Raw genomic sequence first — 16,815 nt, 5'->3', positions numbered from 1 at the left:
TGGACGAGGTCGAGTGTTTTTGGAGGATGTGAGAAAAGTCAAGTCGGACGATGAAAACACAGAGAAGAGGGGAAGAAGGGGAATTGTTGACATGACGATGTTATTGATTTTCCCTGACAGTGCTGGCAGTGCCAGAGAACTGCCAGGAGCAGTTAGAGGCTGGCGAGCATGCTGTATCAGTCCAGTAAATGGCCTCCCTCCCTGGGATTTTAGGAACGGCAAATCAAATTTTGGAAATTGTTTGATTTTAAATCGAGCATTAGGTATCACAAAGATTACATATTCTGATAAATTCAATCTTGTCTCATTGATGCTGATTGTGATGTGGTTGAGTGTCCAAAGTAGCTATCCTGTCGGGCGTCACTCCACTAAGCCAGCCCCTACTCCAGCCGCACCGACGTCTCTTCCGCCATGCTCTCAATTTTCTTGATATCCTTGACCTTGCTCCGTATCAATCCCTCTCCGCTCTCATACCAGCAGGCCAAAACTGCAAGTGCTGATGACTTCCAAAGGGGCACCTTGCGACTCTTCCGATTACTCGCTATCGTGAGGAGGGCAAACAGCAGTGCCCCAAGCTCGATGGCTGCAGGTCCGATAAACCACAGCCATCGGATCGTTACGTAAGTTACAACTTCTACCCTCTGTCCCGTCGCTGTCTGACTGTTGGGCCCTGAGCGCAGATAGTCCGTCATGCTGGTGGCCATCTTGTCCATCAGCCTAGTCACATTCGCCGTGCCACCGAGTGCCGGGCTCACGGCAATGTTTTCGTTTCCACGACTGCCTTCTACCCATTCCGTCACGATCGTGCTCGACTCCAAAAAGTTTTGCAGTGCCCTGAGGTCGGGCTTGGATATTTCGAGTCTCGGGATACCGTCTGCCTTGGACTCGTTGATCGCATACACCGAAGAGTTGTCAAGCTTCCAGGGATTCTTGCCAAGATCGATCTCTTCCGTCTTGTCAAAGTTGAAAGTGGTACCGTTGGATTTCGCCCCGGAGTATTCATACGCGGCCAGGGATAGAGAACACTCGGTGACGTTGGCGTTGAAGGTGGCAAAGTTGTGGTCAGAGGTGGTTCTATAAACGACAAGTCTGGCAAACTCGGAATTGTTGCCAGGCCCCGTGTCGAACTCGTCCTTGACTACAGCCGTCGCGTTCAAGTAGAAGGTGGTTGCATAGTCGGTGTGGAAGTTGTGAGTCGTGATACCCAACCCTCCGGGAGTCGTCATGCTGCAGTTAAACTGGCTCTGCCGGGACCCATTACAGTTCTCCGTCTCTAGTGTCTCTTGCGTGACGTTCTTGCATTGGCTCTTGAAGCCGAGAGAAACGACCGATTGATTCCAGGCGCAGGATCCGGAGCAGCTAAAGCGGGCAAACGTCGAGATGTCGTAGAGTCCCTGAAGGATGGCAGCCTGCATTTTGGGGTCCTGCGGTATGGCTTCTATTGACACTGGGTTAGAGGTGTTTCTTCGTGTAGGTGTCACCGGTGATACGTACCATCGCCAGCATTCGCCAACTCCTTGGCCAGATCACGGTAGTATGCGTGCGTATATCCAAACGTCGCGTTGTTGTCTGGCGTCTCAATCGGCCGATCTCCAATCTCCACAACTTGCTGTGTCAAGGCGGCCAGGCTCAGTCTGAGGACGGTGATCAAGGCACCGAGGGTAGCCAAGTTCCACCCAACCGTGAAGAGGAACTTGGTCGAGCCCGATACTCCTCGACTAGCCTCGTCGAAGCTCTGAAAGTTGGACAATGTCCTCGGCCTCTTCTTGAAGTACAGCCACTTCAGCTGGCTGATGAACCGGCTGACACTGTGCATCATGGATGCACCTAGGGCAGTCGTGAGGATAGAAATGGTGGCGTTTAGGGAGATGTAAAAGCCCCAGTGCGAGAGTGGTTGATCATCCATGTATCTGAAGATGGCTGCAATCCCACTAAGACAAAGCAAGCTGAAGAGGGCCGTCGCCATCTCGGGGCCCCATTCATGCTTGGAAAGGATAAAGTATCGCTTATACTCGGCGGGGTTCGAACCGGGGAGTTCCATCTCGCGGACATGTGGCCGGTCCGACATGAGCGGCTTATACTGGCCTCCTGACATGGTAGCGGTGGTTCGGGGGATGGATTCGGTTTCGACTGAAGACGAGCAAGAGTGAGGATGGAATGGGGGCGAAAGAAGGAGTTGAATTAGACAGCCCTACGAGTCTATATGTCTCCCCTCGGACTCCCTGCCTGCCAGAGCTGAACATGCACCCAAGATCCTTTTTCAGCCACTGTTTAAAAATACGCCTAATTTGACGCAGGACACGACAGCCCGCGTTTGAAAAGCCTTAGCGGCTACAGGCTCGGACTTTGAAGTTTGGCAGCCCTATCCCATCAAGCACCAATCGCGACACGCAGAAAAAGACTTTTGGTTCCTTGGCAAGGCACAACGGGTAATGAGATTGCCCTTTAATAAGCGCCCGCGTCTAAATTGTGTAGAAAGGTGTGTTAACGTGACAAGGGGACGAAATATCTTATTGGTGTTGGAAGCCTTGTTTGTTTGCCCTGGTCTTTTGTCTTATTCGTCGCCTCGGATTCTGCTTACTTGGCTCTGCGACCAAGTCCGAAAGGGGATCCGAGCAAACCAACCCAAGGGTGAGGCTCAACAGGCGCACACGACCATATCAACACGACCTAAACTCTAATTTGTTTGACAGGGTAGTATCGGGGAAATTCATTTGAGCAACGTGGAGCCAGTCGGACTGGCCTGTCATGGATTTCAAAGGCAGTTGCTGTCGAGGGAACCAAGGCCCTTTAGCGAACGAACAACAGAGAGATCCTCGTGCCTAAGGCACAAACAACTTTGAACCGAGGTACGATTTTCCGTCTAGAGAAAATCAGCAAATGGCGTAGCTCTCTTGTAGTCTTGCAGGGCGTAATCATTCTCCTGCCGCGCTACAAATCCACACATTTCTGTCGACCAAATCCGCAATGTCTGTTCAAATTAGTGCAACTTGAAAAGTGCTGAATTATGCAATAGATTCTATTGAAAGTAGATAAGTATCTTGGCCTATGAGAGACATACAGAGTGACTAGGAAGAAAGCTCAAGCAACCAACGAGGGCGTGGAACGATTCTGGTCCGGCAACATCCCACGAGAAGGGTGGGGGCGGGGATGCGCCAAAGAAACGATGAGCTCGACCAATTCGTGCAGTTATATTTGTGGCTTAGTTCCCCGTTGTCTCATGTGTAACTGGAGTAGTGGGCACAGCAAGGGCGAAGTCTGAAGTAATCAATTGTGTGGCCAAAAGGGTCGTCCGAGGTCACTCTCGAGGCACTCTCTATTTGCACGGTCTGGCTACATTCACAATGCGTCGCTGGAAGCGAGCCTGCTCCAAGGCAATGCTTCGGGTCCTCTGAAACGATTCATTCACGAGACCTGTGCGTTGGTTCAAGAGGCAGCATGGCTAGCTGAAGAGACGGCAGCATCCGACTTATTCATGACCCCTGCCTTGCGGGCACCAGTCGCATCATGGTGGCACTTATCAATCAGCTAACCAATGATCTAATCAATCACTGAGCATGTCTCATTATCCTGGATGCTTGAACATGTGGCGGCTGGCTTGACCCATATGAGCCGACGGGGCGATGTGTTCGAGCCCGCTAGTGACGCGAACCAGAGTATCCCGTGCAAACGTGGTGAAAACAGGCCCTCAGGACCCCCCAGCACTTTCACCAAAAGGCCATATACATACTCTCACATCGTTGGTGTTGGTCGCCAAGACCTTGATGTTGTAGAGAATCTTGGAAGATCGGAACTCGGGTGACCCCTGGTTGTGACCCGCCTCCCGTGGCGAGCCGGTGCGAAGTGGACGGGCCAACTCCGATCCCGTAGCCGCATCGAATTGAAGTGGGAGGTCGGCGGGCTGGTATTTCTTGTACATAATACACCCCCACGAACAGGACTGGGAGGAAATGCGTAGCTCGAGGCAAGTATAAATACTAAGGGCAGGTACTGGTTCAGCAGCAAGATCGCAGGCTTGTCTCCTTCTGTCAACTCCCTCATCATGCTGTCCCTGACTGTGAGTGAACTCATCATGACTATAGCTACCATGGCTAACAATCCAAAGAAACTCGTCCTCGTGACCGTGGCCATCTCATCCGTGGCCTCAGCCGTGCCTACCACGGATAACCCTGCAATCAACAACCTCCAGATCCGCGGCGATTGCTACGGCTATGCCAACTCTACCGAGTGCTTCACATTCAGATACAAGGAAATCTGCAGCAAGGTGATCAACATGCACAAGCTGGGTTGTAGGGTGCAGCGCACCATGGAATGTAACGAGGCATGTGCGGAGGATGAATAAGGGAGTGAAGCTCGGATACAAAACTTGTTTTCATCGAATTAATTCCCCCGTCCGACTCAAATAAAGCCTGATGCACTTGTATATGGGGAAAGAGTTGTCGATAGCATCGCGTCAGTTGCCATGGAAGTCTGTCATGGTGGAGGGGAGCACGTGTGGAGCCTGAGATCTTTTGGTCTGAGCGCAGGTGCCTGGTCCTGTCAACCTTGCCAAGGATTCTCTGAGTGATTTTGACATCTTCAAACTCTGAACCAAGCCGACTGGGCATCGCCTTTTTATTCGTCTTTTTCCGTCCACGCTGTGGCCATTTAACTCACCGTAATTTTAACAGTTCTACTTCCTGAGTACAAGGCAATATCTCAAGCAACCATGACCGAGAAAGATGATCCGCCGACGCAAAATGACGGGCAGTTCAACGCGAAGGGTGGAGACCTCGAGGATCCAGACACTGCATCGCTGAAATATGCCGTATCAGATGCTGAAGAAAAGGGGCTGATCAGCCCAGCTTCTCCTTCCACCCAGCAGAGGTGGCCTTGGACATCATCTCAAAGCTCCCCGGGGCAGTCTCAAGTCGAAGAGGTCCTAAGCCAGAAGGTAGTCAGCCTTTGTGAAAAAGGCTCAATTTCAGATTTAAAACTCGGCGTGTGGCAAGATATTTTTGAACAACTTCGTCGAGAGAGATCATCGGCTGCTGACCTGCTGTGCTTGATGAACTTCCTCAACCCTGAAGGCATCCCTAAGTTCATCCTCGAAGCCTACCAGCGCTACCGTGGAGGTAACAAGGTCAACCTTGACCGGGACATTGAGTTCCTGACTGAATGCTCGCTTATCGTCGCTGCGAAAGAAGATGGTGTGCTCAAGATACATCCTACGGTACATTCTTCTGCACGGATGTGGATCTCGTCAGTAACATCAGTCCCCCAGTGGAAGATCTGGCCAAGACAGCCACAAAAGGACGAAGAAGCCTGGAAGCGGACGCTTCTCCATGTCTTTTCATCAGAATATTCAGATCCGCATGACACTGGCAGTCAAGGAATCTGTCAATGGCTGGATTCTCATGTCGACTCCGCCATAGAGATCGAACCACGCGACAAGAGTTGCTTTCAGAAATGGGGCCGACTACTCCATGATTTGGCTCTTTATCGATGTAAGACCGGTAGAAATCAAGAAGCTGAGCAACTTCTCCAGCGGCTATTGGAAGCCAACAGAAGGGTCCTTGGTCCAGAAGATCCAAGCACGCTTTCGGGTATGCAATGCCTTGGAACCGTCTTGTCAAGAGGAGGGAAATACAAAGAAGCGGAAGAGGTGCAAAGATGTTGTCTGGAAGTGCGTCAGAGGCTGTCTGGTCCGGAGCATCCAACCACGCTTTTCACCATGAACAGTCTTGCGCTGACCCTGGCAACGCAAGGCCGTTTTGAGGAAGCCGACGACCTTTGTCGGAAAGTTCTGGAGGCGAAAAGGGAAGTCTCGGGTCTTGATAACGTGTGGACGCTTGCAGGCTTGACAGGCGCTGTTGGAAAGCTGCCGGGGCATCGACGCGTGGAAGAGGTGGAAAGGCTGCAGTGGTTAGTTATGAAAAGGACTCGGAAGAGGGTTTGGAGTGTGAACTCCAGCATCCAGGACGACAGTCAAACATGAAGGTTTTGGAACATGAGGCATAAATAAGAGCCGGGAAAAGAGATGCATACTATGTGAGAAGGAAAAAAGCTGGCCAGCTGTGATCGCGAGACTTCAAAGGAGAGTGCTAAGATCACGTGCTTGGGTCACGTGTACCCCTTCACGCATCACGCTTTTCTTTCCATGATGACAGACACCATCAGCCCCCCCTCCCCATGATATGAGTTAGCTCTATGAAGTGAGATTCAGCGAGAGCTTAATTCGTCTCTATATGCATCCCTGACAAGGTTTGAGCTTTTAATGTGCACCAAACCTTAACCGTCGTCGCCACTTGTTGAGATTTCAAGGGTTTTTTTTATTTCAACAACACACCATAAATACCACATGCGAGCTTCTCCATTCACATGCTTACTTACAACTTTCTTCATCCTATACCTAACCTTGCATTTCTGTGCTGAACCACACCACTCTGACGCAATGTCTCCTCTCATCAAGACAAGATTTCTCATACTATCCGATACCCACGGGTTACAGTTTCAAGAAGACAGAAAACCTCATATATCAGCCGATGTAGTTATTCACTGTGGCGACATCACATGCGATTCCAAGCTACATGACTTCAAGCAAGCGATTGACCTACTCAAGGAAATCGACGCACCACTCAAGATTGTCATTGCTGGAAACCATGACTTTTCGCTTGATGATTTAGCCTTCAAGGAGAAGATTACTGAGGCAAGCAGACTGGCACAAGAGGATCTCGAAGAGAGCATCAAGATTGAGTACGGTGACTACGGAGACGCCAGACGGCTATTCGATGGACATGAGGACATTGTATTTCTGGAAGAGGGATCTCACCAGTTTCCACTCGACAATGGCGCCCTATTGAGGGTGTATGCAAGCCCATATACACCGACTACTGGCAACAGTAGCGACTGGGGCTTCCAGTATAGCGGAGCTCACGAGTTTGCCATCGAAAAGGGAACCGATATCGTTGTAACACACGGTCCACCTCACGGAATCATGGACATGACAACAGAAAGGCAGCGAATCGGATGCCCTCAACTGTTTGGTGCCGTTGCCAGAGCTCAACCTAAGCTTCACTGTTTTGGGCATGTACACGACAGCTGGGGTGCAAAGTTGGTGGCCTGGAGACCGACAATATCTGACCAGCCTTCACATTTCAGCGATATCGACAACGGGAAGTCTGTGGTGATTGAGAGCCTATCTCGGCTCAAGGGATCCAAGTTCGAGTCGGCAGAGGACAGAGAGGCTCGAGAAGACGCGGTGGAACGGTACAAGTCGCAATGGTACTGTCATACAAGTCACTGTGGCGGAGATAATAGGCCTCTGGGTCTAGGGGAGACCTTATTTGTCAACGCTGCAGTTATGGGTGATGGTGAGCTCAGTCAATACCCGTGGCTGGTCGATATTGAACTGGAGCCCTACCGAGGCAAGAACTGACTGTGGCGACGATTCGGATAATCGAGTGGCGCGATTTAAAAGACCAGAGCGAAGCTACTGAGAACACGGGTAAATCATTTTTTATTCATTGCGATCCATCCCTAGTGTATAGTACCCTCGTCCTTTACCCTGATTTATAGAACCCCCTTTATAAACCCGCCTGCTCATCAATGCATCTTGAGCCTCTCCCAGGCACTTGCCATCCATTGGCATTGTGCTGTTTAATCACCTATTTGTCGAATGAACCCTAAATGTATTCCCTGACGACCTTGTAGTCACACTCTCAGAAACCAGAATTGACTAGAATGAACCTATATAACTCACCAGAAAGTATCTCATTTTCTACCTATCTAGCGGACTTCCCGTCACCAAGCAAATTCTCGAGTGACTGTACTCCTCTGACTCGCTCAGTGACTGAGCAGCACGAGATTTCGGTTGTCTATGCTTGTAGGGGAAAGTTTTGGTTTCTTGTTTGGGCCTCGGAGGCCTTTTTCTGCGCCGAAAGCAACATGCCCTCAGTAGTCTTGCGCAGCGGAAAAGGGGTCGAAAGTCAGGCATTGTAGCCGCCTCAGAGTCACCGCGCTTGGATCTTTGGACTGTATTATCGTGTTTCCCAGCGTGAGCGATGTTAAACGTGGTGCCAAACAAAGAGATCTGGGACGAGATGATGGACATGTACCAGAGAAGCGATAAGGTAGAAATCTGCCGAGGGGGCAAGACTTTATGTAGCCAGGGAAGGCGTTGTCACATCAAGCAGTGGCTCGAATTCAAAGGCGTTACCACATGGTTTCAGAGACGATAGTCAGTCACGAGACTTGAAATCGTCGTAGTCAATGTTTTCAAACAGGTGTGAAAGGCGGACGAGAGACGTAACCCGTGGTTGCGTTGTCTGCTCAAACACGCGTCGCCGTTGTGAGGAAGAACAGGCTTATTCGTCCGCCTATTCACGATCTGGATGGGATTTTCTATTTACTGGCACGTTGCACCACTTCTTATGAGAATTATCAACTTCATGTGTCACCGCATTTCAATGGAGATGTGGAAGAATAGTTGTCCTGAAGCCTACATGGGCACCATTCGCCAGGAGGGTTCTACCTAATAGTACCGCTTCACGCGAAGCCTTTTCCTCGAGTTACGTTTTGTTTTTAAATCTGGTGTTGAATTTACGTGCTTGTTTCTACACTTTATTCTCTTTCTTCACATTTCCGTTTGCTGCTCTCCACATGCAGCCAAACCAACAACCCCGCAATCCAACAAACACTGAGCGATTATCACCAAACATCATCCACCTCAGCAATAATAAGACTTGCTAGGGCAACCTGCGGTCATCACAAAATGACGGGCCAAACTGTCCTTAACAAAGATGCGACCCTCGCGGCTCTCCCTCCCGTGGTAGCGACCAACCTCCGGAGCCAGACTCGACAAGAGCTTACCTCATCACCTAAAACGCCCATCCTCGTCATTCTCGATGACGATCCTACCGGCACGCAAACATGCCACGATATCAATATCCTAACTGTTTGGGACGTGGCAACGCTTGCGGAAGAGTTCAAACAGACTAATCAAGGCAGCGGCTTCTTCATCCTGACAAACTCGCGCGCTCTCCATCCCCAACAAGCCAAAGAGCTCATCACCGATATCTGTGGGAACCTGCACACCGCTTCGAAGGAGACAGGAACCTCTTTCGAAGTAGTCCTCAGGAGTGACTCCACACTCCGCGGCCACTTCCCATTAGAGGCTGAGGCGGCAGAGCATGTTCTCGGTGCCGCTGACGCCTGGATTCTCTGCCCGTTTTTCCTCCAAGGAGGTCGATACACCATAAACGACATTCACTACGTCCAAGAAGGAGACCACTTAGTCCCTGCCGCCCAAACACCTTTTGCCAAAGACGCTACGTTTGGTTATAAAAGCTCCAACCTAAGAGATTATGTGGTCGAAAAGACAAAGGGAGCGATACCGAAAGAGAGAGTCACATCTATCAGTCTGGATATAATTCGCACTGGTGGAGTTGATGCTGTGTTGGGTCAACTCCTCCAAGAGGCTAAAGGGCCAAGGCCTGTCATTGTGATCAATGCCGCTGCTGACGAGGACATTGACGTCGTTGTGGCTGCCTTGATCAAGGCCTCGGATTCGGGCAAACGCTTCCTTTTCCGAACGGGAGCCGCGTTCGTTTCTGCTCGACTAGGCATCCCGTCCATTCCCCCAATCTCTGCGAGTCAGTTGCATTTATCAGGAGATGTGGGCGGTCTTACCATCGCCGGATCCTATGTGCCCAAGACAACCGCACAGCTTGAATCGCTGAGGCAGCTGGCTGGCAAAGAGCTCACCAGTATTGTTCTTGACGTTCACAAACTCCTCCAATCACCCGAAGGGGCATCTAAGGAAGTTCAAGACGCTCTCGAAACAGCAGAGGCAGAAATCAAGAGAGGACAAGATGTCCTTGTCATGACCAGCCGAGAACTCGTTGTGGGAGATGATGAGGCCAAGAGTCTTGACATTGGTTCGACCGTTGCCCGAGCCCTAGTATCTTTTCTAGAAAAGCTCGATCAGAAGCCTCGGTATATCATTGCCAAGGGTGGAATTACGTCGTCAGACATGGCGACCAAGGGGCTGAGAATGAAGCGCGCTCTTATCGTTGGCCAAGCTGCGCCAGGTGTGCCGCTGTGGAGGTGTGACGAGGCCGAGTCAAAATGGCCTGGTCTTCCATTTGTTGTTTTTCCGGGTAATGTTGGCACTGATGAAACTTTGTACCGTGTAGTTGAGGGGTGGAGGGTCTAGCTGTCACAAGCATGCCATGACTCCCTTTGGCGTGTTCACGTACAGTCAGATCACTGGGGTCTACAGCACGGAAGTTAAAGCTGATGATGTTTATGCTAAATACCTAGCTATAGTTATCAAAGACCTATCATTCCTTCCCCGTAGCCTTAGGTAGTCCTTCTAACCTAATCATCACATCACCGACCCTAATCATAATCCCACAGTTCTTCGCCAGTGGCGGTGATCTCTGCAAGCTTCCCAATCTTGTCTCCGTCTCTGTTGAGAGCCTTGGCCTTGACAGCTCTCTTCTTCTTGCAATTCTTGCAATGGTCGGTCGACATGTCGTTGCCCTGCTCGCACTTGATGCCGGGCCATCCCTGGAGCGGAAGTGGACAAGCCCAGTGGCTGTGATCGGCTCTGATAGTTGAAGTCATTGTTTCTGACGTGGGTATATTTCCTTTTTTTCTGGGTAAGTTCTGTACTGCTACCATTTGTGAGCTGCGTTGACAATCGAATGACGACGAAAGAGAAGGTTATCATCGTCGCCGTTCTATATACATCTCTAGCGGGCAGTTCATGTCAAGAATCACTGCTCTCTACAGGTTCTCATGACTGGGGCTCACTGCTGTGGAGGTTATCGTATCACGACCTGCAGGCTACAAAGATTCACTTTAGACAACATCCCCTTTCCGTGAAAAGAGGACCGCCACGAGCAGAGAATAGAGCCATGGGCCAGTGACTGAATGCTAGTCTAAGGTCCAAGTCTCAAAGATATGACACAGGTCCAGCCCTAATTCCCCCTACGATTCGTACTTCAAGTTGAAGGGCACCGTCGTCACAACGTCCCAATCGTCTTTATCAGCCTTGTCGCCAAACACCCTCAGCGCGCTAACTCTCAGGGAATAAACTCCCTCATCTAGCACAGTACCGTTGGCGAGCAGTCCCTTGACATAGGCCCGCTGGTCCGAGCGAGGCAGGTAGAGAAGTGGCCAACCAGCCAGCGCCCCGATGGCATCCCCCTTGGCACCACCACGCAAGACATCAACGTGGAGCGCAGCAGTCCCGATAGTGGGCTTGATGTAGACATTTGGCGTGGTATCCTGATCACCACGGTCCGTGAGCGGTGGGTTAGCGGGATCTGGTCGTGGGATGGTGTAGGTCCTGTTGGCGGGGACTTCGTTGTTGTAGTTGGCAAGATAGACTTGGGAAGCTTGTAGAACAGGGATATCGCGCATGCTTCCAGCAACTCCAAGGTACGGCAGCACCAGGGATGAGTTAGATCCTGTCAGGGCAATGTGTCCGCTATACACGGGTAGCAGAGTCCCGTTGACATTCTCTGGAGGTGTACAGGTGACAGTCACGTCGACAGAGCCACCGGCAGGGACATTAATCTTGCTGCGTAAATCTGTCAGCTCAAGAACAAGAACCTCTCAACAGGTACGAACCTAGAACTGAAGTTGATATCAGCCCACTCCTCAACTATCGGATTCGGGAAGGAGGCAGCCATCAAAGGAGACAAGCCTGGCTGCAAAGTGTACATGGTCGGCGCTTTACGGTGAGAGAGCTGAAGGGCAACGTCGCTAGCTCCTGTGTTCTTCACACTAAAAGTCTTGTTTCCAACAAAGTGGTCGGTATCGTTGAACGAGATGCTCTCGATGCTAAGCTCGACGGTGGTGTGCGCTGCGTCAAAGGCTTGGGCGATACCTGCACCTTGCTGTGGTGCCGGGGCTGGCATATCTGGATCTGCTTTCTTTCCATCGAACCAGTCAAGGGGCTTTGCGGTTGACACGATGAGTCGCCTCAGGAGTTCTGGCTTTAAGCTCCCGCGAACCTCGCCGATCAAAGCGTAGATACCGGCGACGAGAGGTGCAGCTGGATGAGTTAGCAAAGTCAGACTCGAAATCACGACGCCTTGAGAACATACACATGCTGGTTCCTGTCATAACTCTGTAGCCTCCCATGGCCACTGGGAACGTGCTAAGGATATTCGCTCCAGGTGCGGCGATCTGGGGGTTCATGGCCAGTTCCCAAGTTGGGCCCCAGCTAGACAAATCCCCCATGTAGCCTCCGCTCACGTTGTTCTCGAGCTGCTCAAGGCGTACAGCAGTATTGTTTCCCCCAGGTAGAGAGACTGTGACAGTCTTGCCCTCTTTTAGAAGGGAGAGCCACTTCTGGGCGACGTAAGGGGGGACTGTTGCCACGCCCTGGATGCCTTCCGCGTAGTTATAGAGTTCATCACGCATTGTCCTTGGCTTGTCAATATCCTTTGAGAGTCGATGCGGGATTATGGACTTACAGGTTGTCCTTGGCGTAGTAGAGCAAGTATTGGCCCCCCTTAGCAGCCACATTGGTGCCTTGGTCCTGTGGATAGCATCCGGTCGCCCTAGCATCAAGATTCTCCAGCAGAACAATTCGCTTGCTCAAATCCGGAGTATCATCAGGCAATGCCGAACAAGCATTGTCGGCATCAGCAGCAGACCACAAAGAAAGGGTAACATTTTCAGGAAACTCAGGGAATCCAGGCAAGAATCCAAACTCTTGACTCGTCTTGTTGGATTCAACAATGTACGAGCCGGCGGTGAGCAGCGCTGGGAACTCTGTGTTAGTAACTGCGCCTACACCTGTCACTCCACGTCCCGTAGCCGGAGCTGACGCGTAGAAGAGACCAAGACCGCCGTCGTTGCCTGCAGAGATGACGACGGGCACTCCCGCATCTACGATGCGTGTGGCAAGAACACTCCAGACATCCGAGGGCCAGCCGCCAGCACTGACAAGCAATTATTAGCGCAACAGAACGGTCCAGTAGTGTCGAAATAACTCACTCGCCATCTGAGCAAGATATGATATCAGCCCCCTCCTCGAAAGCCCGGATGAAAGCTGACAGTAGAATCTCGTTGGTAGATGTGGCACGACATCCCCAAGCACGATACGCTGCTAGCTTGACTCCAGGTGCAGCTCCGGTGAAGCCGTACTTGTTGCCCTCGAGCTGTGCAGCAACAGTTCCCGCAACATGAGTTCCGTGTCCTTGACAGTCATCCATAGGATCCGCGTCAGGTTTGGCCTCGATAGTTCCAGGCAGGAAATCATCGCCAGTAAAGTCCCAGCCGGCTTCAACCAAGCAGCCAGGTCCAAAGCATCCTCCAAGGGCCGGGTGGGTATAGTCGATGCCGCTGTCAATGATTGCAACGCGAATGCCCTTTCCGGTAACTCCTTCTGCTCGTAATTTGTCGACTTGGGTCATGACATGGGGCGAAAAGGTGTCTTCAGCGGCATCCCGACGGCTGATTTGGCGTCGTTGCAGAGAATCGCCGGCAGTGTCATTCAAAGCTGGAGCCTCACTGGTTTCCGGCATATTCAGGCGGACAGAGCGAACAGGCCAGACAGCCTTTACCTGTGTCAGCGCTTCAAGTTGTTGCAGGATCTGCTTTCCATCACTGCCACTCGCGTTCAGGACTTGGAAAGACACGCCGTTGAAGAGGCGGGAACTGAATTCGGCACGAGGATTTGCACTGATTCCTTCCGACTCGAGGGCATCGTAAAAGGCCGACGCCGACTTAATCGTATCAGCAAACTCGACAATGAAGTCACCAGAGCCGATGGTTCCGGTTGTGTCTGCGGCCCGACGAAGTGCTGTCGACGAGGCGACTTGCGCGCCTAGAAGCGCCGATGCGATTTGGAAAAGACGCATTCTCACGGCAGTACCGATATTGACGTCGAATTCCAAGGCAATGGAGCCATTGAGTCTTCAGGTGTGCCATTGCCCAGTTATATAACCAATGTCGATCAGAAGCCCAACCCCTGACCAGACCCATACAACACGATGTTCAAATCCTAAATACGAGTTTCGCATTAAGGGTTATAGTGTGATAGTGCTCGCTGCAGGGGATAGTCCTTGGCATTCCCCATGATAGCTCGGGCTAACGACCAGATCTGGCGGCGGGATGGAACCCTGGACCACAGAAATCGAATCACTGCCGAGGTGATCTCAAGTGCGTGATTATCAAGGGTCAGAGTATGCAGCACTTAGGGTATATCCTACCGGTTGATTCAAGCTCGGTATGCCATGTTTTGAATTTCAAGAGCATGACTCAACGGAGATGGAAAGGACAACACCATCTCTAGCGTAGAGAATAGTTCATAGAATAAAACCAATATCCCAGGCGTAAAGTAGATTCTTTCCAACGCGGAAAAACGAAGCCAGCACGCAGGCCGCAGGTTCCGAGCAGTTTCTTGTGCTCTATATCCTCAGGGCAACACAATCCCAAAGTTCATCCAAACCAGGCCATGCCCGGCAATATCAAATCCATGACCAGCGGCAATAGCCACTACTCCAGACGCCTATCTTGCTAGACCTCTACACTCTAGAAGCTACCAGACTCATGTAGATGCCCCACAGCAGACCAATGAAACTCAAAAACACGATCCGTCGGTGGACGGGGATGAAACTGAAGCTGATGATGGAAGCAATCGGCCAGATTTTGTAGCCGGCAACAATGATGGGGATTGTTTCCTAGGAGGTATTAACAATGAGCGATAATGTAGAAAATGAACTAACCGTCTTGATGTTGCTCCAGATCTGAGATGAAGCCTGACCCTTGAGAACACCCATAATGATGAGGAAAGCCACCGTGTTCATGATGGCACCAGCAGAGATACAGTCAACAAACCACTTTGTTAGTGTGTTCCTCATGCTGAACTTGGGCTCCCGATCCCGATTGACCTCAGCCATGCGCTCCTCATAGCCCTCTTTGAGCTCGGGCGCATCCTCAGCGGGTGCCATTTCAACATCACCGATACGCTCCTGTGGGCGTCCAGATGGATACGCCGGAAATGTGCGCTCCAGGAACTGCTGCCAATGATAGTTGGGAGGGGCAGTGATCAATGTGAGTGTGACAAAGCGGAGGAGAGGAAGGAGATCCAGAGTTACAGGGCGCTATCGGAATGAGTTAACAAATGGGCTAGCTGATTGAGGTAGTAGTCACGGCAATTAATGGCGATTCAAATCAATTGCAGTGATTCACAATGAACTCAAACTCACGTTCTGCTGACGCGCCTCAATGAGCTGAGCCAGCACATTAGACGCAGTCGAGAGGGCAGCAGCCTGAAAAGTAGCGGCGAGAATGGGAGAAGGCATCTTTAAAGCAAGCAGCGACTATAACGAGCGAATTGTAAAGCACAAAGCGATTGATTGATTGTGGGTTACGAGATGAGATGCCGCCCTTGAGATGATGTTGCTACTTTGCAGTGAGTGAGCGACGAGTGGAGAGGCCTTGTTTCACGTGTTGCGACGCGTGCTTTGCAGGCCCGGGATAAGTAAAGATCCGCTTACCCTCTGACCCCTTTTCTCATCCCTTATTTCTCCATAAATTCCAGACGTCGTATCCGTGTTTGAGAATGAGCATACGAGCAGGTATTTTCAGGGCAGATTTCAAGAATACTAGAGGCTTTTAGCCACCATTCTCAAGAGATTGTCCATTCTGGTCATGGTGGCTCAATATGGGGAAAACGCCAGCCCAAACAATCCCTGTCACTCTGGCCCCACAGCTTCAAAGGTCCAGGGTAGATGGGTAGGTAGATATCGAGACAGACCAGACAACTCACCCTTGAAGTTAATATCAAGGAAAATTAATATTAATTCTATCAATATTCACCTATCTGAACAGGGCCTATATGAGACGTCTTCTTCCAGGAATATGCGTTCATGCGCGCTTCTGTCTCACATGTTGCCATGCACCGCTCAAACCTTTCACCGCAGGAGAATAATTTGTTAAGGGAGCATATCGTGTTGAAAAGATTAAAGTTTCAAGACACATTAAGGCCATGTCTATGATTTTTTAATATCTATACTCACTATTGAAAGAGTCTATTGGAATTACGCTTGAGAATATGCCCACCATCGCATACATGCTTCTGACCCAAGCACGTGGCCCTGTGTAACTCTACAATAAGAAGTGCTTTTCGGCCTCGAGCGCTGGGGTTTTCTATGAATGGGCTTAAGAAATAAGTTTCGTATAGCTACTCAAGTTTTAAAGGTGTATGGTCTTGACATGAGTGGTGTTGCGCGGGCGTACTTGGGCATCACTAGCATAAGCAAGTACACACCGGGTACATCAAAGAGCCGAGGACTTGAAATAATCCTGCGTTTGCAAGTGAATAGCACAATAGTGTTCTCAAGACTCTATCATTGCGAAATTCCAACAATTTGAACTCAGTGTGCTGGCATGAGCATATGCCCTGGCCAGTAGGAACTCCCCGTGAACCGTATCAGTATCTCCTCTCCACCAGTCACATCCATGCAGAAACCAGCATCCGAGTCTCAGAGGGAGCCAATGACGGCCAGGTCGGAGATAAGACCCGAAATACTATGGAAAGATGGATTTCGCCAACCGAGGTTCCAATCAAAGGCAGTTCACAGCTTCATCAACAGGGAGAATCCGGTTGGCCTTGAAAGGAACAGTGCATTACCTCGGTTGTATGATCATGTTGATAGCGTGGTATGCCTCTGCTTGATCCCACTGTGCCCTCCTACAGCACTTCCCTGATATCGTCCAGCACTCAAACACTGCACAATGACATGTTGCTGTGACATAACCCCACGGGCTACCCGGCATTCCTACCCATTTACATAATGCATCAACCGT

The 16,815-nt window shown here is 50.7% G+C and overlaps 6 protein-coding genes across 6 annotated transcripts; 3 read left to right on the top strand and 3 right to left on the bottom strand.

The window, feature by feature from the left end:
• Positions 1–380: 380 nt before the first annotated feature.
• On the bottom strand, positions 381–2,041 carry NECHADRAFT_95402 (uncharacterized protein; the record flags this gene model as incomplete). The annotated part of the gene is made up of 2 exons (XM_003048635.1): positions 381–1,438; positions 1,495–2,041. The coding sequence occupies 2 exons, from the start codon at positions 2,039–2,041 to the stop codon at positions 381–383; spliced, it is 1,605 nt and encodes a 534-aa protein (XP_003048681.1).
• Positions 2,042–4,708: 2,667 nt separating this feature from the next.
• NECHADRAFT_83615 (uncharacterized protein) lies at positions 4,709–5,977 on the top strand (the record flags this gene model as incomplete). Its single annotated transcript, XM_003048817.1, has 1 exon — positions 4,709–5,977. One exon carries the CDS (start codon positions 4,709–4,711, stop codon positions 5,975–5,977), a length of 1,269 nt encoding a protein of 422 aa, XP_003048863.1.
• Positions 5,978–6,433: 456 nt separating this feature from the next.
• Positions 6,434–7,417, top strand: NECHADRAFT_46630 (uncharacterized protein; the record flags this gene model as incomplete). The annotated part of the gene is made up of 1 exon (XM_003048816.1): positions 6,434–7,417. One exon carries the CDS (start codon positions 6,434–6,436, stop codon positions 7,415–7,417), a length of 984 nt encoding a protein of 327 aa, XP_003048862.1.
• A 1,335-nt stretch (positions 7,418–8,752) lies between these two features.
• Positions 8,753–10,195, top strand: NECHADRAFT_95400 (uncharacterized protein; the record flags this gene model as incomplete). Its single annotated transcript, XM_003048815.1, has 1 exon — positions 8,753–10,195. The coding sequence occupies one exon, from the start codon at positions 8,753–8,755 to the stop codon at positions 10,193–10,195; it is 1,443 nt and encodes a 480-aa protein (XP_003048861.1).
• Positions 10,196–10,974: 779 nt separating this feature from the next.
• On the bottom strand, positions 10,975–13,862 carry NECHADRAFT_46676 (uncharacterized protein; the record flags this gene model as incomplete). Its single annotated transcript, XM_003048634.1, has 5 exons — positions 10,975–11,569; positions 11,620–12,046; positions 12,099–12,421; positions 12,471–12,941; positions 12,997–13,862. 5 exons carry the CDS (start codon positions 13,860–13,862, stop codon positions 10,975–10,977), a joined length of 2,682 nt encoding a protein of 893 aa, XP_003048680.1.
• Positions 13,863–14,228: 366 nt separating this feature from the next.
• On the bottom strand, positions 14,229–15,385 carry NECHADRAFT_62673 (uncharacterized protein). Its single transcript, XM_003048633.1, has 3 exons — positions 15,213–15,385; positions 14,730–15,107; positions 14,229–14,684 (listed from the first exon to the last, which is right to left on the bottom strand). The coding sequence occupies exons 1-3, from the start codon at positions 15,306–15,308 to the stop codon at positions 14,529–14,531; spliced, it is 630 nt and encodes a 209-aa protein (XP_003048679.1). The 5' UTR covers positions 15,309–15,385; the 3' UTR covers positions 14,229–14,528.
• Between the last annotated feature and the right edge of the window lie 1,430 nt (positions 15,386–16,815).

This window comes from Fusarium vanettenii (assembly GCF_000151355.1).
Source record: "Fusarium vanettenii 77-13-4 chromosome 8 genomic scaffold NECHAsca_10_chr8_2_0, whole genome shotgun sequence".
Taxonomy (NCBI): domain Eukaryota; kingdom Fungi; phylum Ascomycota; class Sordariomycetes; order Hypocreales; family Nectriaceae; genus Fusarium; species Fusarium vanettenii.
The sequence above is the reverse complement of the archived record's forward strand: the minus strand, read 5'-3'. Positions and strand labels throughout refer to the sequence as shown.